General features: G+C 41.8%; 1 protein-coding gene across 7 annotated transcripts in view; it reads left to right on the top strand.

Moving 5' to 3' along the window:
* The window catches only part of LOC110492813 (myocardin), a 195,336-nt gene that overhangs the window by 119,985 nt on the left and 51,578 nt on the right, over positions 1-23,773 (top strand). For 5 of the 7 annotated variants that reach the window (XM_090201846.1, XM_090201844.1, XM_090201843.1 and 2 more), the window contains exon 4: positions 15,395-15,460. In XM_090201846.1, coding sequence (XP_090057972.1) covers positions 15,395-15,460 — 66 coding nt within the window. Of the gene's footprint in view, positions 1-1,881; positions 2,218-15,394; positions 15,461-23,773 lie in introns of those variants that run through there. The other 2 variants (XM_090201845.1, XM_090201842.1) reach the window with 1 other exon arrangement.

The following is a 23,773-nucleotide window of genomic DNA, read 5'->3' as shown; positions in this document are numbered from 1 at the left end:
AGCAAAGCACCCCCACAACATCATGTTGCCACCCCCATGCTTCACGGTTTGGATGGTGTTCTTTGACTTGCAAACCTCCCCATTTTTCCTCCAAACATAACGATGGTCATTATGGGCAAACAGTTCTATTTTTGTTCCATCAGACCAGAGGACATTTCTCCAAAAAGTACGATCTTTGTCCCCATGTGCAGTTGCAAACCGTAGTCTGGCTTTTTTTATGGTGGTTTTGGAGCAGTGGCTTCTTCCTTGCTGAGCAACCTTTCAGGTTATGTCAATATAGGTCTCATTTTACTGTGGATATAGATACTTTTGTACCTGTTTCCTCCAGCATCTTCACAAGGTCCTTTGCTGTTGTTCTGGGATTGATTTGCACTTTTCACACCAAAGTAAGTTCATCTCTAGGAGACAGATCACGTCTCCTTCCTGAGCGGTATGACGGCTGTGTGATCCCATGGTGTTTATACTTGTGTACTATTGTGTGTACAGATGAACGTGGTACCTTCTGGCATTTTGAAATTGCTCCCAAGGATGAACCAGACTTGTTGAGGTCTACAATTTTTCTTTTCTGAGGTCTTGGCTGATTTATTTTTATTTTCCCATGATGTCAAGCAAAGAGGCACTTGAGTTTGAAGGTAGGACTTGAAATACATCCACAGGTACACCTCCAATTGACACAAATGATGTCAATTAGCTTATCAGAAGCTTCTAAAGCCATGACATAATTTGGGGGAATTTTCCATACTGTTTAAAGGCACAGTCAACTTAGTGTATGTAAACTTCTGACCCACTGGAATTGTGATACAGTGAATTATAAGTGAAATAATCTGTCTGTAAACATTTTTTGGAAAAATTACTTGTGTCATTCACAAAGTAGATGACCTAACCGACTTGCCAAAACTATAGTTCGTCAGCAAGAAATTTGTGGAGTTGTTGAAAAATGAGTTTTAATGACTCCAACGTAAGTGTATGTGAACTTCCGACTTCAACTGTACATATTGAAAATCAAAAACACAGTCATGGGAAGCACAAATAAAACATCCCATATCATCCTGAAAAACAGATACATTCCTCCACAAATACGTCCCCATTCAATACTTAAATTTGCTCAAACTGCACCAGAACTTCAAACTAAAAGCAGATTTACCTAGCTCGGTGGAGACTCTAGGAACCTCAAGAATGAACCAATACTGGCAACTCAGTAAGTTTATAAACTAGGGCCTTGTGAACAAAAAGGAAGTAATATAGAGATCTACTGGTCTTTAGCGAAGGCCAGCAAAACTTTTGATACAGGGTGGAGTGATCAAAACTATCACCTGTAACAAAACGAAGGGCACTACGGTAGATGGCGTCCCAAAGTATAACATCCTGGCATTTAAACCATACTTAAAAAAAAAATAATATTCACGTACTGTTAAAAAATTATATATATTTTAGCATACTGAGAATGTGTCATACGCGATTGCGTTTCCTGCTATTTGTTGATTTCGGAAAATATCCCGATATCTAATTGACCAGCTGTTGTCAAAGCCTAAATGAGTATGACATTTAGGCCATTTAAAGTATACTCACACACTATTACATTGAATTTTTTTGCATACTCAAACACCCTACTATTTATGACACAAGTATGGGTATTAGGACATGGCCATAGTCAGAGCAGTAACATATCCAGAAGGTCAGAGGGAGTCTCCTGCCAGCAGTCCTCTTCTCCCTGGAAGGAGGAGCTACCAGAAACTTTAGCTCCTAGCCCCTCCCCGCCGACGGCATAATTACCCACTAAAGGAGGGGCTAGTGGAACCTTGGGAGGGGCTATAGGAACCCTTAGTGGTTAGCTCCTCCCAGCAGAGGTATATCACTCCACTCCCTCTGGAGTGGAGACTCAGAGCTACATGAGACCAAAGCCTGACTGTCTACCTCACTATCGGACTCCCACAGCTACCCAAGGGAGAGAGAGAGGAGTGAAGAGAGAGACCACTTTTTTTTGTGTCTTTTTTTTTTGTGTGTCTTTTCTTGTAGTAGCTGTTAACTGTTGTTAATGACGCGCGTTTGGACAGCTCTGGTCTCGGTCTCCGGTCCCAGGAAGGGCCAGGGGCATTAAAGTGAAAGTGTGTGCGTCTGTTCTCTTTTTCTCTCCTGTACACTGGAACCATACAGTTAGCATCATGACTTTACTGGGCTCTGAACGCTCCATACTGATACGAAGCAAGTTTAGATCAGGTAAGATCCTATCGTGTGTGTTCATGTCCACTCACCTATCAGAAGCATTTGTTCCACCCCTTGGACTGGCACTTTGTTGATATGTACTATATAAACATCCTCTCCTGATGATACAATGTTTGCACTTGCATTGATAAAATGTTTAATTTTTTCAATGCCATTTGTCCATCAACCGTCAGTGCTTGTATTTTATTTATAGTGAACAGTAGTACAGGTACATGCTTTTTGTATATTGCTTATCAAATCAAATGTTATTAATCACAAACACATATTTAGCAGATGTTATTGCAGGTGTAGCGAAATGCTTGTGTTCCTAGCTCCAACTGTGCAGTAACATTTAGCAATACACACATCTAAAAAGTAAAATAATTGAATGAAGATATATAGAGAATTTAGGATGAGCAAAGTCGGAGTCCGGAGTATAAATGTATGTACTGAGTATACAAAACATTAAGAACACCTGCTCTTTCCTTGACAGACTGACCAGGTGAATCCAGGTGAAAGCTATGATCCCTTGTTGATGTCACTTATTAAATCCACTTCAATCAGTGTAGATGAAAGGGAGGAGACAGGTTATAGAAGGATTTGTAAACATTGAGACAATTGAAACATGAATTGTGTATGTGTGCCATTCAGAGGGTGAATGGGGAAGGCAAAACATTGAAGTGCCTTTAAACAGGGTATGGTAGCAGGCACACCGGTTTGTCAAGAACTGCAACAGAATGGTCCACCACCCAAAGGACATCCAGCCAACTGGACACAACTGTGGGAAGCGTTGGAGTCCACAATGGCCAGAATCCCTTTGGAACGTAGAGTCCAATGCCCTAACAAATTGAGGCTGTTCTGAGGGCAAAAGGGAGAGGTGCAACTCCATATTAGGATGGTGTTACTAATGTTTTTTACACTCAGTGTATATATGTGATGGGATGTATAGACAATATGGACAGTATATGGATATGTATAGAATATGTCGTATATCTGAAGAATAGTATATGTACAGCAATAATTAAATAGAATTAGGCCTTGACTGGATTACAGTATATACATATGAAATGGGTAAAACAGTATGTAAACATTAAAGTGACCAGTGTTCCACGTCTGTGTACAGTACATAGGGCAGCAACCTCCAAGGTGCAGGGTTGAGTACCGGGTGGTAGCCGGCTAGTAACAGTGACTCAATTTCAGGGCAGGGTACTGGTCGGAGGCCAGTTAGTGATGCCTATTTAACAGTCTGATGGCCTTCAGTCTCTCAGTCCCAGCTTTGATGCACCTCTACTAACCTCGCCGTTTGGATGGTAGCAGGGTGAATGAAGATGCTATGGATGCTATAGATGCTGTGGATGCTATGTATTTAATAGATGCTATGGATGCTATAGGTACTATGGATGCTATAGATGCTATGAATGCTATGGATGCTATGTATTTAATAGATGCTATGGATGCTATAGGTACTATGGATGCTATGGATGCTATAGGTACTATGGATGCTATGGATGCTATAGGTACTATGGATGCTATAGGTACTATGGATGCTATGTATTTAATAGATGCTATGGATGCTATAGGTACTATGGATGCTATGGATGCTATAGATGCTATGGATGCTACGGATGCTATGTATTTAATAGATGCTATGGATGCTATGTATTTAATGGATGTTATGTATTTAATAGATGCTATGGATGCTATGTATTTAATAGATGCTATGGATGCTATGTATTTAATAGATGCTATGGATGCTATGTATTTAATAGATGCTATGGATGCTATGTATTTAATAGATGCTATGGATGCTATGTATTTAATAGATGCTATGGATGCTATGTATTTAATAGATGCTATGGATGCTATGTATTTAATAGATGCTATGGATGCTATGTATTTAATAGATGCTATGGATGCTATGTATTTAATAGATGCTATGGATGCTATGTATTTAATAGATGCTATGGATGCTATGTATTTAATAGATGCTATGGATGCTATAGGTACTATGGATGCTATGGATGATAACGATACTATGGTGTATGGGTGACAATGCCTTGTTGGTGAGACGCTGGTAAAAGCAAACACACGTGGGTATGGTTTGGTGTCGATCCTATTTACATTTAGTTTATTCTGATAGAGATTAGTGGTAGGTTAAAGGTTATCATCATTAGGCTGTGATGAGAGCAATGTGTGTCCTAACCTGCCTGTGTAAGAACAGTGTGGACTACAGCACTGATCTTAAATCCCTCTTAACACACTACAGCTCTCTCTCTTTCTCTCTCTCTAAATTTAAATTTCTGTTTTTTATTGGCATGGGAAACATGTGTTTACATTGCCAAAGCAAGTGAAATAAACAATACGAAGTGAACAGTAGACATTACACTCACAAACATTTCAAAATAATAAAGACATTACAAATATCAAAGTATGTCTATATACACTGTTGTAATCATATTAAAGTACAAAAGGGAAAATAAATCAACATAAATATGGGTTGTATTTACATTGGTGTTTGTTCTTCACTGGTTGCCCTTTTCTTGCGGCAACACACATCTTGCTGCTGTGATGTCACACTGTGGCATTTCACCCAGTAGATATGGGAGAATATCAAAATAAGATTTTTTTTTTTTTTTTCAAATGATTTGTGGGTCTGTGTAATCTGAGGGAAATATGTCTCTCTAATATGGTCATACATTTGTCAGGAGGTTAGTAAGTGCAGCTCAGTTTCCATCTTTTTTGTGGGCAGTGTGCACATAGCCTGTCTTCTCTTGAGAGCCATGTCTGCCTTCGGTAGCCTTCTCAGTAGCAATGCTCACTGTACATAGTCAAAGATGTTCTTAATTTTGGGTCTGTCACAGTGGTCAGGTATTCTGCCACTGTGCACTCTCTGTTTAGGGCCAAATAGCATTCTAGTTTTCTCTCTTTTTTTGCAAATTCTTTCCAATGTGAAGTAATTAGCTTTTTGTTTTGTCATGATTTGGTTGGGTTTAATTGTTTTGCTGTCCTGGGGATCTGTGGGGTCTGTTAGTGTTTGTAAACAGAGGAAGAGCATGACAAACTTGCTTAGGGGACTCTTCTTCAGGTTCATATCTCTGTATGTGATGTATTTGTTATGGAAGGTTTGGGAATCACTTCCTTTTAGGTGGTTGTAGAATTGAAGCTCTCTTTTCTGGATTTTGATAATTAGCGGGTATCAGCCTAATGTTTATGTTGTACACTGAGGATATTTTTGCAGAATTCTGCATGCAGAGTCTCAATTTGGTATGTGTCCCATTTTGTGAATTCTTGGTTGGTGAGCAGACCCCAGATCTCACAACCAAAAAGGGCAATGGGTTCTATAACTGATTCAAGTATTTTTAACCAGATCCTAATTGGTATGTTGAATTTTATGTTCATTTTGAAGGCATAAAAGACTCTTGCCTCTTAGATAGTTCACAGCTTTGTGGAAGTTACCTGTATGGCTTCATGTTTAGGCCAAGGTATGTGTCGTTTTTTTGAGCTCTAGGGCAACGGTGTCTAGATGGAATTTATATTCGTGGTCCTGGCAACTGGACCTTTTTTCGGAACACCATTATTTATTGTCTTACTGAGATTTTCTGTCTGTGCCCAGGTCTGACAGAATCTGTGCAGAAGATCTAGGTGCTAGGTGTAGGCCCTCCTTTGTTGTGGACAGAAGCACCAGATCATCAGCAAACAGTAGGCATTTGATTTCAGATTCTAGTAGGGTTAGGCTGGGTGCTGCAGAATGTTCTAGTGCCCTCGCCAATAGTTGATATATATATGTACAGTGCCTTGCGAAAGTATTCGGCCCCCTTGAACTTTGCGACCTTTTGCCACATTTCAGGCTTCAAACATAAAGATATAAAACTGTATTTTCTGTTGTGAAGAATCAACAACAAGTGGGACACAATCATGAAGTGGAACGACATTTATTGGATATTTCAAACTTTTTTAACAAATCAAAAACTGAAAAATTGGGCGTGCAAAATGATTCAGCCCCATTAAGTTAATACTTCGCCACCTTTTGCTGCGATTACAGCTGTAAGTCGCTTGGGGTATGTCTCTATCAGCTTTGCACATCGAGAGACTGACATTTTTTCCCATTCCTCCTTGCAAAACAGCTCGAGCTCAGTGAGGTTGGATGGAGAGCATTTGTGAACAGCAGTTTTCAGTTCTTTCCACAGATTCTCGATTGGATTCAGGTCTGGACTTTGACTTGGCCATTCTAACACCTGGATATGTTTATTTTTGAACCATTCCATTGTAGATTTTGCTTTATGTTTTGGATCATTGTCTTGTTGGAAGTCAAATCTCTGTCCCAGTCTCAGGTCTTTTGCAGACTCCATCAGGTTTTCTTCCAGAATGGTCCTGTATTTGGCTCCATCCATCTTCCCATCAATTTTAACCATCTTCCCTGTCCCTGCTGAAGAAAAGCAGGCCCAAACCATGATGCTGCCACCACCATGTTTGACAGTGGGGATGGTGTGTTCAGCTGTGTTGATTTTACGCCAAACATAACATCTTGCATTGTTGCCAAAAAGTTCAATTTTGGTTTCATCTGACCAGAGCACCTTCTTCCACCTTGCAGTGGTCTGATACTCCTTCCATTTCAATATTATCGCTTGCACAGTGCTCCTTGGGATGTTTAAAGCTTGGGAAATATTTTTGTATCCAAATCCGGCTTTAACCTCTTAGAGCTCTAGGGGCGCTATTTCATTTTTGGATAAAAAACGTTCCCGTTTTAAGCGCGATATTTTGTCACGAAAAGATGCTCGACTATGCATATTCTTGACAGTTTTGGAAAGAAAACACTCTGAAGTTTCAGAATCTGCAAAGATTTTGTCTGTAAGTGCCCCAGAACTCATTCTACAGGCGAAACCAAGATGATGCATCACCCAGGAATTAGCAGAATTTCTGAAGCTCTGTTTTCCATTCTCTCCTTATATGGCTGTGATTGCGCAAGGAATGAGCCTACACTTTCTGTCGTTCGCCCAAGGTCTTAGCAGCATTGTGACGTATTTGTAGGCATATCATTGGAAGATTGGCCATAAGAGACTACATTTTCCAGAGGTCCGCCCGGTGTCCTTTGTCTAAATTTGTGCGTAATCTTCAGGTGCGGGCATTTTCTCCTGGGATTCAGGAGAGAAAGCATGTGTCCAAGAACGATGTATCAATGAAGAGATATGTGAAAAACACCTTGAGGATTGATTCTAAACAACGTTTGCCATGTTTTCAGTCGATATTATGGAGTTAATTTGGAAAAAAGTTTGCGTTTTGAGGACTGAATTTATGGATTTTTTTTGGTAGCCAAATGTGATGTATAAAACGGAGCTATTTCTAATACACAAGGAATCTTTTTGGAAAAACTGAGCATCTGCTATCTAACTGAGAGTATCCTCATTGAAAACATCAGAAGTTCTTCAAAGGTAAATGATTTTATTTGAAGGCTTTTATGTTTTTGTTAATGTTGCGTGCTGGATGCTAACGCTAATGCTAACGCTAAATGCTAACGCGAAATGCTAACTCTAGCTAGCTACTTTTACACAAATGATTGTTTTCCTATGGTTGAGAAGCATATTTTGAAAATCTGAGATGACTGTTGTTTACAAAAGGCTAAGCTTGAGAGATGGCATATTTATTTCATTTCATTTGCGATTTTCATAAATAGTTAACGTTGTGTTATGCTAATGAGCTTGCTGATAGATTTACACAATCCTGGATACAGGGGTTTTTTCATAGCTAAACGTGACGCAGAAAACGGAGCGATTTGTCCTAAACAAAAAATCTTTCAGGAAAAACTGAACATTTGCTATCTGAGAGTCTCCTCATTGAAAACATCTGAAGTTCTTCAAAGGTAAATTATTTTTTTGAATGCTTTTCTGTTTTTTTGTGTAAATGTTGCCAGCTGAATGCTAATGCTAAATGCTACGTTAGCCATCAATACTGTTACACAAATGCTTGTTTTGCAATGGTTGAGAAGCATATTTTGAAAATCTGAGATGACAGTGTTGTTAACAAAAGGCTAAGCTTGAGAGCTAGCATATTTATTTCATTTCATTTGCGATTTTCATGAATAGTTAACGTTGCGTTATGGTAATGAGCTTGAGTCTGTATTCACGAACCCGGATCCGGGATGGGGAGATCAGAAAGGTTCAACTTCTTCACAACAGTATCTCGGACCTGCCTGGTGTGTTCCTTGTTCTTCATGATGCTCTCTGCGCTTTTAACGGACCTCTGAGACTATCACAGTGCAGGTGCATTTATACGGAGACTTGATTACACACAGGTGGATTGTATTTATCATCATTAGTCATTTAGGTCAACATTGGATCATTCAGAGATCCTCACTGAACTTCTGGAGAGAGTTTGCTGCACTGAAAGTAAAGGGGCTGAATAATTTTGCACGCCCAATTTTTCAGTTTTTAATTTGTTTAAAAAGTTTGAAATATCCAATAAATGTCGTTCCACTTCATGATTGTGTCCCACTTGTTGTTGATTCTTCACAAATAAATACAGTTTTATATCTTTATGTTTAAAGCCTGAAATGTGGCAAAAGGTCGCAAAGTTCAAGGGGGCCGAATACTTTCGCAAGGCACTGTATATGTTGAAGAGGGTGGGGCTTAAGCTGCATCCCGTCTCATCTCCAGGCCCTGTGGAAATACATGTTTTTTTGTCAATTTTAACCGCACACTTATTGGATTTTATAATGTCGTATGTTTTCCCCTCAACATCACTTTGCATCAATTTGTATAGCAGACCCTCATGCCAAATTGAGTCTCAAGCTTTTTTGAAATCAACAAAGCATGAGAAGACTGCATTTGTTTTGGTTTGTTTGTTTGTCAATGCAGGGTGAATACGTGGTCTGTCGTGCGGTAATTTGGTATAAAGCCAATTTGGCATTTGCTCGGTTAATGAATATGCAGAGGAGTTTTCCCAAGGTTGTTGTTGACAGATATCCCACGGTAGTTATTGGGGTCAAATTTGTTTCCACTTTGGTGATCAGTCCTTGGATCCAAATATTGGGGAAGATGCCAGAGCTGAGGATGATGTTAAAGAGTTTAATTTGTGGTCTGTATATTTTATCATTTAATTTAGGATACCATCAACCCCACAGGCCTTTTGGGGTTGGTTAATTTTCTTAGGTTATTTGCTTCAATTGTTTTATTTGATAGGGAAGCTGAGAGGTCAAATATACTGTTTAGGTTTTCTACTGCCAGGTTTACACCTTCACTATTACAGTGAAACCTTTTGTCCTGGAAATGATCAAGAAGGGATTGAATTTGTTGTTGCCTAATTGTTATTTGGTAGATTTTCACACTACTTTCCTTCCATCTATAGCATTTCTCAATATTATTCAGTTCTTTTGGCCTTGATTCCCCAAGATTGAGCATAGCTCTGTTCAAGCAGTGTGATTTTGCTGTGATCTGTTAGGGGTGTCAGTGGACTGACTGTGAACGCTCTAAGAGACTCTGGGTTGAGGTCAGGGATAAAGTAGTGCCAAGTCCCCCCCCCCACCTCTCTCTCTCTCTCTGAAGGGGGTGTTAATGTTAGCCAGAGCTACAGCCAGTCTAATGCTTGGGTCTTTCTCCCTGTCCTCTCAGTCACAGTTTATTTGTTTGATACACACAGTTTACAGTCAAGCAGCATTTTATCAAGTGATTCATTTCACTGAAAACAAAGAGTAAGGAACATCAATTCTTAAAATGCTCTTACCAACTTTTTTTTTCTCTCGCTCTTCAGTGCAATCTCTGTGCTCGGTACGGTAATTGCTTACCAGCAATCACAGGCTAAATTGCGCTTTCCCTCAGTGTTGTTTAAACCAACGCCCACGCAGTGTGAAATGACCTCTGGAGGGAGGGAGAGCGGGAGAGAAGGGCTGGAGTCATTGTAGTGTATGACCAGGGGGAGAGACTTTCACAGGGATGTTTGCTGTGACACACACACATTATGCTTATAGGCCGGTCATTAATGCCATGCAGAAGTCGGGAGACTGTTCAGTCTTACATGCTGGGTCACAGAGAGAGACAGAGTCACATCACTCTGAGCCTGGCTGAGGTTATTACTGTTGGTGATGTGGGTGTTTTGCGATGTTTCCTCAAACCTTTCATATACTGTATGTTATTTGTATGAAGTTAAAGTACGATGGCCAGTCAATGGACATGGATAGCTTGATGTCGTGAGGACAATACATTCACGCAGTTAACGTGTTTATTTAGTGGCCTATGCAGGAATCAAACCCACAACTCTGCTATTGCCAGCTCCATGCTCACACCAACAACAGTAAGCTACCACTACTGGTATTTTAACAGCGAGAGATGAGGGTCTCAGAGTGGTCCCAGGAGACGTGTTTGTGTGGTTTCCTTCTCTCTAGTATTACATAACTGTCAGAGAAGTTGAAGTTGTACACTGAAGAAACATATAAACACGATGTGTAAAGTGTTGATCCCATGTTTCATGAGCTGAAATAAAAGATCCCAGAAATGTTCCATACACACAAAAAGCACATTTCTCTCAAATGTTGTGGACACATTTGTTTACATCCTTGTTAGTGAACATTTCTCCTTTGCCAAGATAATCCACCCACCTGACAGGTGTGGCATATCAAGAAGCTGATTAAACAGCATGATGATTACACAGGTGCACCTTGTGCTGGGGACAATAAAAGGCCTTCTAAAATGTACAGTTTTGTCACACAATACAGTGCCACAGATGTCTCAAGTTTTGAGGGAGTGTGCAACTGGCAAGCCACCTTCAACTTTGTTTTAGAGAATTAGGCAGGACGTCCAACCGGCCTCACAACAAGTGGGTGTGCCTATGCCCGCCCAGGTCCACCCATGGCTGCACCCCTGCCCATTCTTGTGAATTTTTTTTTTTCAATTGACTGATTTCCTTCTATGAACTGTAACCCTGTAAAATCTTAGAAATTGCATTTATATTTTTGTTCAGTATATATTATGTCAACACTATATCAAGGCTGGTGGCGGTTGGTGCCGTTCAAGAAGGGATGACAATAAAACAATTTATGAACATGGCCTTATTTTTGTTACATCACATTGCATACCTGTCATTCATGTTCCATTCACCCAGTTCAGTGTAACATTGATAGGATTAGGCTACTACATGACACTCCAATTTTCCCTATACCCATCATGAGGTTGCTACAATTTAGCCTATGGATGAAACCGGTGCAAAGACCAAATGGAGTAATCAGGTAAACAATGAACTAACCAGCATGAATCTGCAAGTAGCTAACCAACCAGGTTCAATGTTGGCTAGCTAACATTAGGCTATAACTAGCCAAGCAAATGGCTCTGAGATACGAATAATAAGTTCATACACGTAACGTTAGCTAGCTAGCCAACCAGCTAACATTAGCTAGCTAGCTAGCAGTACACTTTAAATTGAAATGGCAACATTTGGCTAACAGTAGGCTATAACTAGCCAAGCAAATGGCTCTGAGATACGAATAATAAGTTCATACACGTAACGTTAGCTAGCTAGCCAACCAGCTAACATTAGCTAGCTAGCTAACAGTAAACTTTAACTTGAAATGAAATTGACTTTCTGTCAAAATTAGAAACGTGTCTCATATCTGAAATGTAGCTAGCATGAATGGATGCCTCTCGCTGTCACAGATGCCATGGTTGCCCTTAGTTTGAAGAAGTTTTATCCATCTCCTTAGCTATCATACTCTTAATTCCACTGATTTCAAAACTCGATCCTCCAGAAAGTGGAGAGCAGCACTTGTGCAGTTCTTCTACACGATACATTTTGTTTTTAAAGACACGTTAGACAGGATTACCTAGACATACTGGCCAGCTCAAAAAGACAGAAACGTGCTATATGGCAGACCAACCCCAACTCATCTCTCTGCATGTCTATTTATCTCAGCCAATCATGGCAATGATCATGGCGGGAAGGTTGCTGTTTTTTTATTTATTTGAATTTACAGATGGCATACACTGTTAGTAAGGCACATGAAAGTTCACATGTTCCAGAAGACATTTCTGCCCCCAAATTTTTTTTTGTACGTTTACTTTCAAACGGCTCTCCTGTGAAGTAGTGACCCGCAACATACGCCTAGTTTCCTGAAACGGGTCACATTTGTCCTCTGCTGCCTCTGGAGAGGTTCATGGCATATAAATGCCAGGTTATGTTGTAAACCCTGATTTACGCTTCCAGTAGCTTCCACCTGTTGTATGGAATACCAAGCTTTCATAATTAAAGGTGTATTTTCTCTCACCCTGAATTGTGTGTTAACATTACTGTAGCGTTGGTGTTTATCCATGCCATCTCTGTGTGACTGCAGAGGGCCAGGTGATATTAAAGCAGGGTTCAGAGCCAACTGTTACACACTGACAAGCAGCAATAATCACAGAGGATGGATCTGATGAGGATGTGCCCCAGTGACATAAATGAAATAGTCTGTTGATGGTGTGTTTATCTGCGTTTATCTGAAAGAGAGAGGGAGAAACATCTCTCTCAAGTTAGTGGGATGTTAGAGATCTTAGTCTTGTTTGGGCAACTGTGACAAAGTTGGCCATTATCTCATGAAAATGTTTCTTGAAGTCAGGAACAGTTTTACTCCAAAATGGAGAATTTATTTGAATAAATAGACAAATACACCAACGGTTAAAATCATGCTGATAAATAAATAATAAAACAAGAATCAAAAGGAGAGAGCATAAAATCTATTAAAATCATGCTGAAAGGATAAAACAAGAATCAAAAGATAAGAGCATAAAATCTGTTGCACATGCTCTCCTCTACCCTTTCCTTCAGCTACTTACGCTGCCTCTTTCCCACAAACACATATACACATTCAATCAACTCAAATTGGTGGGAGAGGCTACAATTATCTCATTAGCCAATCCTGACTCAACAAAAAATTTGCACACAGATTCAATTAACACACTTGACTGTAGCAGATTACATGGTGAATAAACATTGACTATGGCAGGATATGAAACATTACTGAACAGGTCCTTTTTAATAAATAAACATGAACACATTCACACACACAGTGGGGAATGTATGAGTCTTTAGGTGAGGATGTCCAATCACAGGAACTCCTCATTAGAGGAACTAAACCCTTTGACCTCTCCAGGAGCATGGCAGCTGCTTTGACAACAGGTCGTTATGACTGTGTTATGAGATATTATATTTCTGCGATATTGTATTTATAGATTCATGAGGTATTAATAATATTGAATTTCAACCTGGCTCGGGTCCAGTGGGGTAGGGATTTGATCCATTGACAAAAAGAGAGAGATATTCAAAAGTGATTTGAAAGGTTAGTATAATGAAAAATAGTTTGCACTGTGACATGTTTTGTCCCAGCGTCTAGTCAGAGCGAATGGCTGTGCTGCTGCCAAACTGTAAATCTCAAGCAGATGTTTAGAGAATGAGGTAATTATGTAACGGAGGTAGATGAGAGGACGGCGAGATAAAGCCGACACACACACACACCTCAAGCATCGCTCGGTATGTGTCCAGTGTTGACAGTGTGACATTGTTCAAACATGCTCCCGTGGCGTATTGGTGAAACAGAGTCGTGAAACTACATAGCAGCTCCATTCAACGGTCCTCTATAAACTCTGAGCCATCCCAGAGTGCCGAGAGAAACAGAGATAATCATCACGTCACACTCAACCAGTTCTCAACCAGTCTCACGTCATAGTTAGACGTTTATCCATGTTGTTACAAACATCAGATTTCAAAGTGTTTTAAGCTTTAGTTTTGGCGTCATCTCTGAATTCTTAACGTTAGGCATTAACTCTGAATGGTTAAGGTAAGGGTTAAGGTTTAAAACAAAAAAATCTCAAAGACAGCTTTTTGTATCGCTGGATTCAAAACGTGCTACCTTTGGAGTCGGAGGCACATGCTTACGCCCATCCGCCATCCCTGTCCACAATGCCCTAGCAAAACCACAAACGACTTGAAGGTAACGGCTCTCACTGTTTCCCCTAGTGAACGGTTTCCACATCATCTCCCTACATGGATTGACGTTGAATACTGACTTGAATCACGGGTGACCTGGCTGATCATCTCAGCTGGAGGGTCCCGTTGTGAGACCTCTTCTGCAGGGGAGCACAGAACACACACGTGCACACTGACATGGGGTTAACTGGCGTCTACGACCCCCACACACACACCAGACTCCACACACACACACACCAGACTCCACACACACACACACCAGACTCCACATACACACACACCAGACTCCACACACACACACACACACACGAGGGACTTTGGATAGAGGCTAAGGGAGGATCGGCAGACGAGGGCCAGTATGTGTGTGTGTCAGAACACAGACAGACCACACACTGCCTAGCAGATCTGTTTAAAGGCCAGGAGGGAGCTGTGTTTATCATACCCTACATCCTGTTCACAGAAATATTTGTCAGCCCACAGCATAATTTTTTACTTTGTGTGTCTCTGCGACTATTCTATGCACACAGAGATTGGCATGAGGCTTGTGTTTTATTTGTTTAACCCTTATTTTACCACATTTACAGCAATGACCTGGGAAATAGTTACAGGGGAGAGGAAGGGGATGAATGAGTCCATTGGAAGCTGGGGATGATTAGGTAGCCTTGAGGGCCAGATTGGGGATTTAGCCAGGACACCAGGGTTAACACCCATACAATAAGTGCCATGGGATTTTTAGTGACCACAGAGAGTCGACAGCCATTTAACGTCCCATCTGAAAGACGGTACCCTACACAGGGCAATGTCCCCAATCACTACCCTGGGTCATTGGGATATTATTTTTTTAGACCAGAGGAAAGAGTGCATCCTACTGGTCCACCTGCACCAATTCCAGAAGCATCTGGTCTCCCATCCAGGGACCGACCAGGACCAACCCTGCTTAGCTTCAGAGGCAAGACAGAAGTGGGATAGATGGTGGCATGCTGCTGCATTTTTCAGGATGTTAAATGTAGCATCAGAACTTTCATACAATGATTTTGGTCCATGATTTGTCAAACCCCATTCTCTCACCGGCACACAACCATAGCAATACTTTCTCTGCTGAAATTAGAATAGTTTCTCAACCCCTCTGTATCTGCTTCCCCCACCCTTTCCTACCCTCCCTCCTCTCTCTGTCTCACTCCCTCCCTCCCTCCTCTCTCTGTCTCACTCCCTCATCTCTCTGTCTCCCTCCTCCATCTCCCCCCTGTAGTTCTGCAGTTCAGACTCCAGCAGAGGAGGACTGGAAAGCAGCTTGCAGACCAGGGCATCATGCCTCGTGAGTAACACTTTTACATACACGTGCAAGTGTGTGTGCGTACACACACACACACACACACACACACATACACATACACACACACACACACTTCTCAGCCACCAACGTGACAAGTGTGTCTCATAAGCGTGTGTGACACCATGTACTGTGTTACTAGAGAGAGAGAGTGTGACACCATGTACTGTGTTACTAGAGAGAGAAAGAGGGACACCGTGTACTGTGTTACTAGAGAGATAAAGAGGGACACCATGTACTGTGTTACTAGAGAGATAGAGGGACACCATGTACTGTGTTACTAGAGAGATGGAGAGGGACACCATGTACTACGTTACTAGAGAGATAGAGAGAGGGACACCATGTACTGTGTTACTAGAGAGAGAAAGAGGGACACCATGTACTGTGTTACTAGAGAGAGAGAGGGACACCATGTACTGTGTTACTAGAGAGAGAGAGAGAGGGACACCATGTACTGCGTTACTAGAGAGAGAGAGAGTTGGACACCATGTACTGTGTTACTAGAGAGAGAAAGAGGGACACCATGTACTGTGTTACTAGAGAGAGAGAGAGGGACACCATGTACTGTGTTACTAGAGAGAGAGAGAGGGACACCATATACTGTGTTACTAGAGAGAGAGAGTGGGACACCATGTACTGTGTTACTAGAGAGAGAGAGTGGGACACCATGTACTGCGTTACTAGAGAGAGAGAGAGGGACACCATGTACTGTGTTACTAGAGAGAGAGAGTGGGACACCATGTACTGTGTTACTAGAGAGAGAGAGAGGGACACCATGTACTGTGTTACTAGAGAGAGAGAGTGGGACACCATGTACTGTGTTACTAGAGAGAGAGAGAGGGACACCATGTACTGTGTTACTAGAGAGAGAGAGAGGGACACCATGTACTGTGTTACTAGAGAGAGAGAGTGGGACACCATGTACTGTGTTACTAGAGAGAGAGAGAGGGACACCATGTACTGTGTTACTAGAGAGAGAGAGTGGGACACCATGTACTGCGTTACTAGAGAGAGAGAGAGGGACACCATGTACTGTGTTACTAGAGAGAGAGTGGGACACCATGTACTGTGTTACTAGAGAGAGAAAGAGGGACACCATGTACTGTGTTACTAGAGAGAGAGAGAGAGTGGGACACCATGTACTGCGTTACTAGAGAGAGAGAGAGTTGGACACCATGTACTGTGTTACTAGAGAGAGAGAGGGACACCATGTACTGTGTTACTAGAGAGAGAAAGAGGGACACCGTGTACTGTGTTACTAGAGAGAGAAAGAGGGACACCATGTACTGTGTTACTAGAGAGAGAGAGAGAGAGACACCATGTACTGTGTTACTAGAGAGAGAAAGAGGGACACCATGTACTGTGTTACTAGAGAGAGAGAGAGAGACACCATGTACTGTGTTACTAGAGAGAGAGAGAGAGAGACACCATGTACTGTGTTACTAGAGAGAGAAAGAGGGACACCATGTACTGTGTTACTAGAGAGAGAGAGAGGGACACCATGTACTGTGTTACTAGAGAGAGAGAGAGAGAGACACCATGTACTGTGTTACTAGAGAGAGAAAGAGGGACACCATGTACTGTGTTACTAGAGAGAGAAAGAGGGACACCATGTACTGTGTTACTAGAGAGAGAGAGAGAGAGACACCATGTACTGTGTTACTAGAGAGAGAGAGAGGGACACCATGTACTGCGTTACTAGAGAGAGAGAGAGAGAGACACCATGTACTGTGTTACTAGAGAGAGAGAGGGACACCATGTACTGTGTTACTAGAGAGAGAAAGAGGGACACCATGTACTGTGTTACTAGAGAGAGAGAGAGAGAGACACCATGTACTGTGTTACTAGAGAGAGAAAGAGGGACACCATGTACTGTGTTACTAGAGAGAGAGAGAGAGAGACACCATGTACTGTGTTACTAGAGAGAGAAAGAGGGACACCATGTACTGTGTTACTAGAGAGAGAGAGAGAGAGGGACACCATGTACTGTGTTACTAGAGAGAGAGAGAGATAGACACCATGTACTGTGTTACTAGAGAGAGAAAGAGGGACACCATGTACTGCGTTACTAGAGAGAGAGAGAGAGGGACACCATGTACTGTGTTACTAGAGAGAGAGAGAGAGAGGGGGACACCATGTACTGTGTTACTAGAGAGAGAGAGAAAGAGGGACACCATGTACTGCGTTACTAGAGAGAGAAAGAGGGACACCATGTACTGTGTTACTAGAGAGAGAGAGAGGGACACCATGTACTGTGTTACTAGAGAGAGAGAGTGGGACACCATGTACTGCGTTACTAGAGAGAGAGAGAGAGGGACACCATGTACTGTGTTACTAGAGAGAGAGAGAGAGAGACACCATGTACTGTGTTACTAGAGAGAGAAAGAGGGACACCATGTACTGTGTTACTAGAGAGAGAGAGAGAGACACCATGTACTGCATTACTAGAGAGAGAGAGAGGGACACCATGTACTGCGTTACTAGAGAGAGAGAGAGAGTGAGTTTAATTGAACTTGCAACATCGGACAACGGCTCTGAAACACGTCACCCTACCTGTCCTCACTTTTTCGAGCCGCTCTTACCTCATGATAACACAACCTAGTCCTTAACACTGTGTAACCAGACACCCCTCGTCCCCATAACACTGTTAAAGGTGATCTATACCTCTAACCCCATAATATGATACAAGCGGATCTATGATCTATACCTCTAACCCATGATATGATACAAGCGGATCTATGATCTATACCTCTAACCCCATGATATGATACAAGCAGATCTATGATCTATACCTCTAACCCCATGATATGATACAAGCGGATCTATGATCTATACCTCTAACCCCATGATATGATACAAGCGGATCTATGATCTATACCTCTAACCTCATAATATAAACTGGAGTCATGAAATTGACATATTTCGTCTGCATTTAATGCTCCTATAAGTATATTACAAACTGGCTAACATCTGTTAGAGAAACAAGGGCATCTCCACTATAGAGGCCAGAGCTGTATTCTGTGTGAGTGCACTTGCCTGGGTATTTATAAACAATGGTGTGTGTCGGGGGAATGCAATCCAGAGGGATAGCTCTGTGTGTGTGTGTGTGTGTGTGTGTGTGGTGTGTGTGTGTGTGTGTGTGTGTGTGTGTGTGTGTGTGTGTGTGTGTGTGAGTGAGTGAAAGTTAATAGATGCCAAAACCCTTTTCATGTGTACCGCCGACCTCTCGCCTACTATCACCAGATAAACGTCCAATCGAAAAACATTTCTAAAAGAGTATCTGCCCTGTCAACCAATCACGTTTGCCCATGCTGCTTGCTTTATCTCCGGGAGACTCCCAGAAACTGATAGACCATGCCGGGACTCTGGTTTCTGTTCCTCCGCACACTTACCACTGGTTACACACACACTCACACACTATATTATCCTTCAGAGGACTGGAGAGTCAAAGCCAAACCTCTGACAGTGTGACAGAGAGACAATGAGCTCTGTTATTTGCCATTCTGTACGGTTATATTAAGGCTTCCCTTTGTTGTCCGTAATAGTTGCAAGCCATGCCACATCCAACGAATGTCGGAGCCAGTGTAGGAGGATTCAATCTTAGTCCTGTATTTACGCTTTGCCTGTTTGATGGTTTGTCTGTGGGCATAGCGGGATTTCTTATAAGTGTCCGGGTTAGAGTCCCACTAATTGAAAGCAGCAGCTCTACCCTTTAGCTCAGTGTGGATGTTGCCAGTAATCCATGGCTTCTGGTTGGGGTATGTACGTACAATCACTGTGGGGACAACGTCATCGATACACTTATTGATGAAGCCGGTGACTGATGTGGTATACACCTCAATGCCATTGGATGAGTCCCGGAACATATTCTAGTCTGTGGTAGCAAAACAGTCCTGTAGCTTAGCATCTGCGTCATCTGACCACTTCCATATTGAGCGAGACACTGGTATTTCCTGCTTTAGTTTTTGCTTGTAAGCAGGAATCAGGAGGATAGAATTGTGATCAGATTTGTCAAATTGAGGGGAAGGGAAAGCTTTCTACGCATATTTGTCTCTTGTTGCACATGTAACATACTGGTAGAAATGAGGTAAACGGATTTAAGTTTCCGTGCATTGAAGTTCCCGGCAATTAGGAGTGCCGCCTCTGGATGAGCATTTTCTTGTTTGCTTATGGCCCTATACAGCTCGTTGAGTGCGGTCTTAGTGGCAGCATCGGTTTGTGGTGGTAAATAGACAAAAAACTCTCTTGGTAAATAGTGTGGTCTACAGCTTATCATGAGATAATCTACCTCTGGCGAGCAAAACCTTGAGACTTCCTTAATATTTAATTTCGATCACCAGCTGTTATTGACAAATAGACACAGACCACCATCCCTTATCTTACAGCTTTTCTGTCTTGCAGATGCACGGAAAAACCAACCAACTGTATATTATCGATGTCGTAGTTCAGCCACGACTCGGTGAAACATAAGATATTACATTTTTTTATGTCCAATTGGTAGGATAGTCTTGAACAGAGCTCATCCAATTTAATTTCTATTGATTGCACGTTGGCCAATAGGACGGATGGTAGAGGCGGGTTACCCACTTGCCGATAAATTCTCTCAAGGCACTCAGACCTGCGTCCCCTGTATCTGCATCTGGAGTAAATCCTTCACGTCCGACTCGTTAAAGAAAATATCTTTGTCCAGTTCGAGGTGAGTAATCGCTGTTAAGATACAAATAATGTGAAAAAAACACACAAAATACTCAAAATAGCACAATTGGTTCGGAGCCCATAACATTGCGCCATTATTATTATATTGAATGCTTGTCAAATTGATAAATTGTCCTTAGTTTGTTCAAAAATAACTATATTGTTCCTGTGACGATACCAACCAGAGGGCGAACATACCTTCAAAGACTTTGGTTGCAAGCAGGACTAAGGGTAACACCGACATCATCTTTTAGGGAGCGGTAATGAGGTGACCAATAATGGTTGCAATTGATATTAGCTGGGCTGGTGAATTTAGTTCATATTAATGGTTTAACGAGACATCAGCTGGCGACAATCTAGTGCCATCGATGGTTGCAAAAGGCCCCTTGTTATTTGATTATATTACATTACATTCTGTAGACTACCCAGTCCATATCTCAAACTAGACACTCTAATGTACTTGTCCTCTTGCTCAGTTGTGCACCGGGGTCTCACACTCTTTCTATAAAAGAAAAATCTGTCATTTCCAGCTACAATAGTCATTTACAACATTAACCATGTCTACACTGTAGACCAAAAAATGTGCTTTAAAAAAAAGGACATTTCTAAGTGAACACAAACTTTTGAATGGTAGTGTACATATGGGATCAGTAATGCAAGATAGGTAAACATCATTATTAAAGTGGCATTAATAAAGTGACTAGTGATCCGTTGTTTGAGTGGTCAGTGATTTCAAGCCTGTATGTAGGCAGCAGCCTTCCTGTGTTAGTGATGGCTGTTAAACAGTCTGATGGCCTTGAGATAGAAACTATTTTTCAGTCTCTCGGTCCCAACTTTGATGCACCTGTACTGACCTCGCCTTCTGGATGGTAGCGGGGTGAACAGGCAGTGGCTCGGGTGGTTGTTGGCCGTCCTGTGACATCGGGTGCTGTAGCTGTCCTGGAGGGCAGGTAGTTTTGCCCCTGGTGATGCATTGTGCAGACCACACCACCCTCTGAAGAGCCCTGCCGTTATGGGTGGTACAGTTGCCGTACCAGGCAGTGATACAGCCCGACAGGATGCTCTCAATTGTGCATCTGTAAAAGTTTGTGAAGGTTTTAGGTGACAAACCAAATTTCTTCAGCCTTTTGAGGTTGAAGAGACGCTGTTGCGCCTTCTTCATCACACTATCTGTGTGGGTAAACCATTTCAATTTGTCCGTGATGTGAACGCCGAGGAACTTAAAACTTTTCACCTTCTCCACCGCTGTCCCTTCGATGTGGATAGGGGGGGGGGCTCCCTCTGCTGTTTCCTGAAGTCCACAATTATCTCCTTTGTTTTGTTGACGTTGAGTGTGAGGTTGTTTTCCTGACACCACACTCCGAGTGCTCTCCGCTCCTCCCTATAGGCTGTCTCGTTGTTGTTGGTGATCAAGCCTTACTACTGTTGTGTCGTCTGCAAACTTCATGATTGAGTTGGAGGCGTGCATGGCCACGCAGTCATGGGTGAATGCATTCAACCGAAATATGTCTTCATCATTTAACCCAGCCCCTCTTTTGTGATTCAAAGAAGAGTCTTCGACTATAAGTTGTTTGTTTTTTTTAGCTCTCCTAGCTTTGCCTTGGAGCAACTACAGAAACAACATATGATAAACAAATATGGTTTCTACTGACAATTGATATGTACAAACTATGGCATAAGGGGATGACAAGCGGATAAGAGGAAATCCGTCATCTCGATTAAGACATTAATGAGCGATCTATGACATAATTCAGAACTTGGGGCCGCTCTTACAGTGTTCTCCCTGTACACCGAGTCAGAACCGTAGGATAAATGAAGGGACCATATAAACTGACAATGAAAGTTCTTACACTATTCAATGATGACATTTCTCTAAAACAGGTTATAGGCTACATGTGCACCACCAGGTCAGAACAGTAGGTGAAATTGAGAGGTGAAAATAGACCAAATTATTAGGGTGAGGCACATGGGCTACTAACAGTTTACTACACAACATACACTTAGTATGTATTACTTTCTTAGCTACAGTCTACATGTCTCTCTGGCATATTACATCATTTAAGCAGCAGCATAGAGTACATTTTTGGACTCGCCTTCTTGTGCTCACTTGCACAGGAAGGTGGTGCGGCGGTGCTTCGTAGGCAAATTTTGCAATCAAACTTTGTCATCAAAGTCTGGCATTCTCTGGATTTATGGTACTTTCAAAAAACAAGGTCGAATCATGATGACGTCAGTGATCTTCAGGTCGTAGCTCTAGAAAGAGGCCCAAGTTGCTGACTTACAATTCCAAGTTGGATGACCGTTCAAAGCGTATTTTGCCAGTCGGAGATCGTTTTTTTACTGAGTTCCCAGTTGTCTTGAATTCATTGTCAGATTTCCCAGTTCTGAGTTAAGTTGTTTTGAGCGGGGCAAAAATCATGCTGGATTGACAGCATGGCCAATGTTGAATGTTTATCATTTTAACCTTGGAAAAAATTCCCTTCATCCCAGAAGTGGGACCACACACCCACTCCACTGAATAGCAGGCTAGTGATTCCAAACCACTCATTGTTGAATTTGCAATTTCCAACTTGTTGTGTAATGTTTATGTCCAATGGCCGATGAGCACCGATACATTTGATCTGTAATTTGTCTTCATTATTTCTCTTTGTAGATTGTCTACTTGTTTGATGATGACTCCTAGCTAAGATTTTAAAAGTATGATGTTGACAATCAAAGCTACTGTAGAAATAACGTGAGTTGACGTCATTTTATCTGTGACCAATGACCTTGAGCCTTCTTGGATGGGCACTTCTAATGTAACTCTATGGGCAGCACTGAAGGGGCTTGAATTTTTTAGCTCTGCCCGTAGATTTTGCGGTGACGTAGTGTCCTCATGAGTGACAGAACACTGAGCCAATCATGGCGCAACTAAAGAACATTACCAACCCCTACGTTCCGTATTTTCCGCTGGCTTCCCCACCAACACATAAGGCACTAGGCTGAAACACCTGCATTTTGGAGCTGCCTCACTCAAAAAAGCAAAAAAGGAGACCATTTTTGTATGGAGGCTTTATTAACTTTATTTTTTACATTGTTTGCAAACTGATTTGTGACACGTATTAATGCTTAAACAACATGCAAAACAGGCAACAACAAGAAAGTGGCCTGCCCTGAATGACGGGTTCCCCACTGCCCATAGAAAGAAGTCATGGGTGCACAAATGTTCTTCCCAATAGACAAACACAGGGTCATTCTGTTCAGAACAACCCAGACGCCATGTCATCTGGTAACTGTAATTCAAACATAGTGATTATAAATGTTGACACTGTATTTGATATGAGTTTATATGATTTTGAAATGTGAAGTGCACATTTGGACTCACAGGTGTTTTAGCTTGCTTGTATGACATCATATAATCCTCAACTTCTCATCTTTCAAAATCCATAGAATCCTCTTAATTTACAGCATTTCCCTCAGACTACAAAACAATTGCAAAAGTTGCCCAATTAGTGGGAGGGACTGGGGACGACTTCTTGTGGCGCGAGGTGCTCATGTTCAGAACGGCTGTCAGTCAAAACCCATACAGCGCCGTGAAGCGCAGAGCCAGAACTCTGACGTCAT

Source organism: Oncorhynchus mykiss, chromosome 16, assembly GCF_057628025.1.
Source record: "Oncorhynchus mykiss isolate SJ-2025 chromosome 16, ASM5762802v1, whole genome shotgun sequence".
Lineage (NCBI taxonomy): Eukaryota > Metazoa > Chordata > Actinopteri > Salmoniformes > Salmonidae > Oncorhynchus > Oncorhynchus mykiss.
Note: the sequence above shows the minus strand (reverse complement) of the source record. Positions and strands in the feature narration are given on the sequence as shown.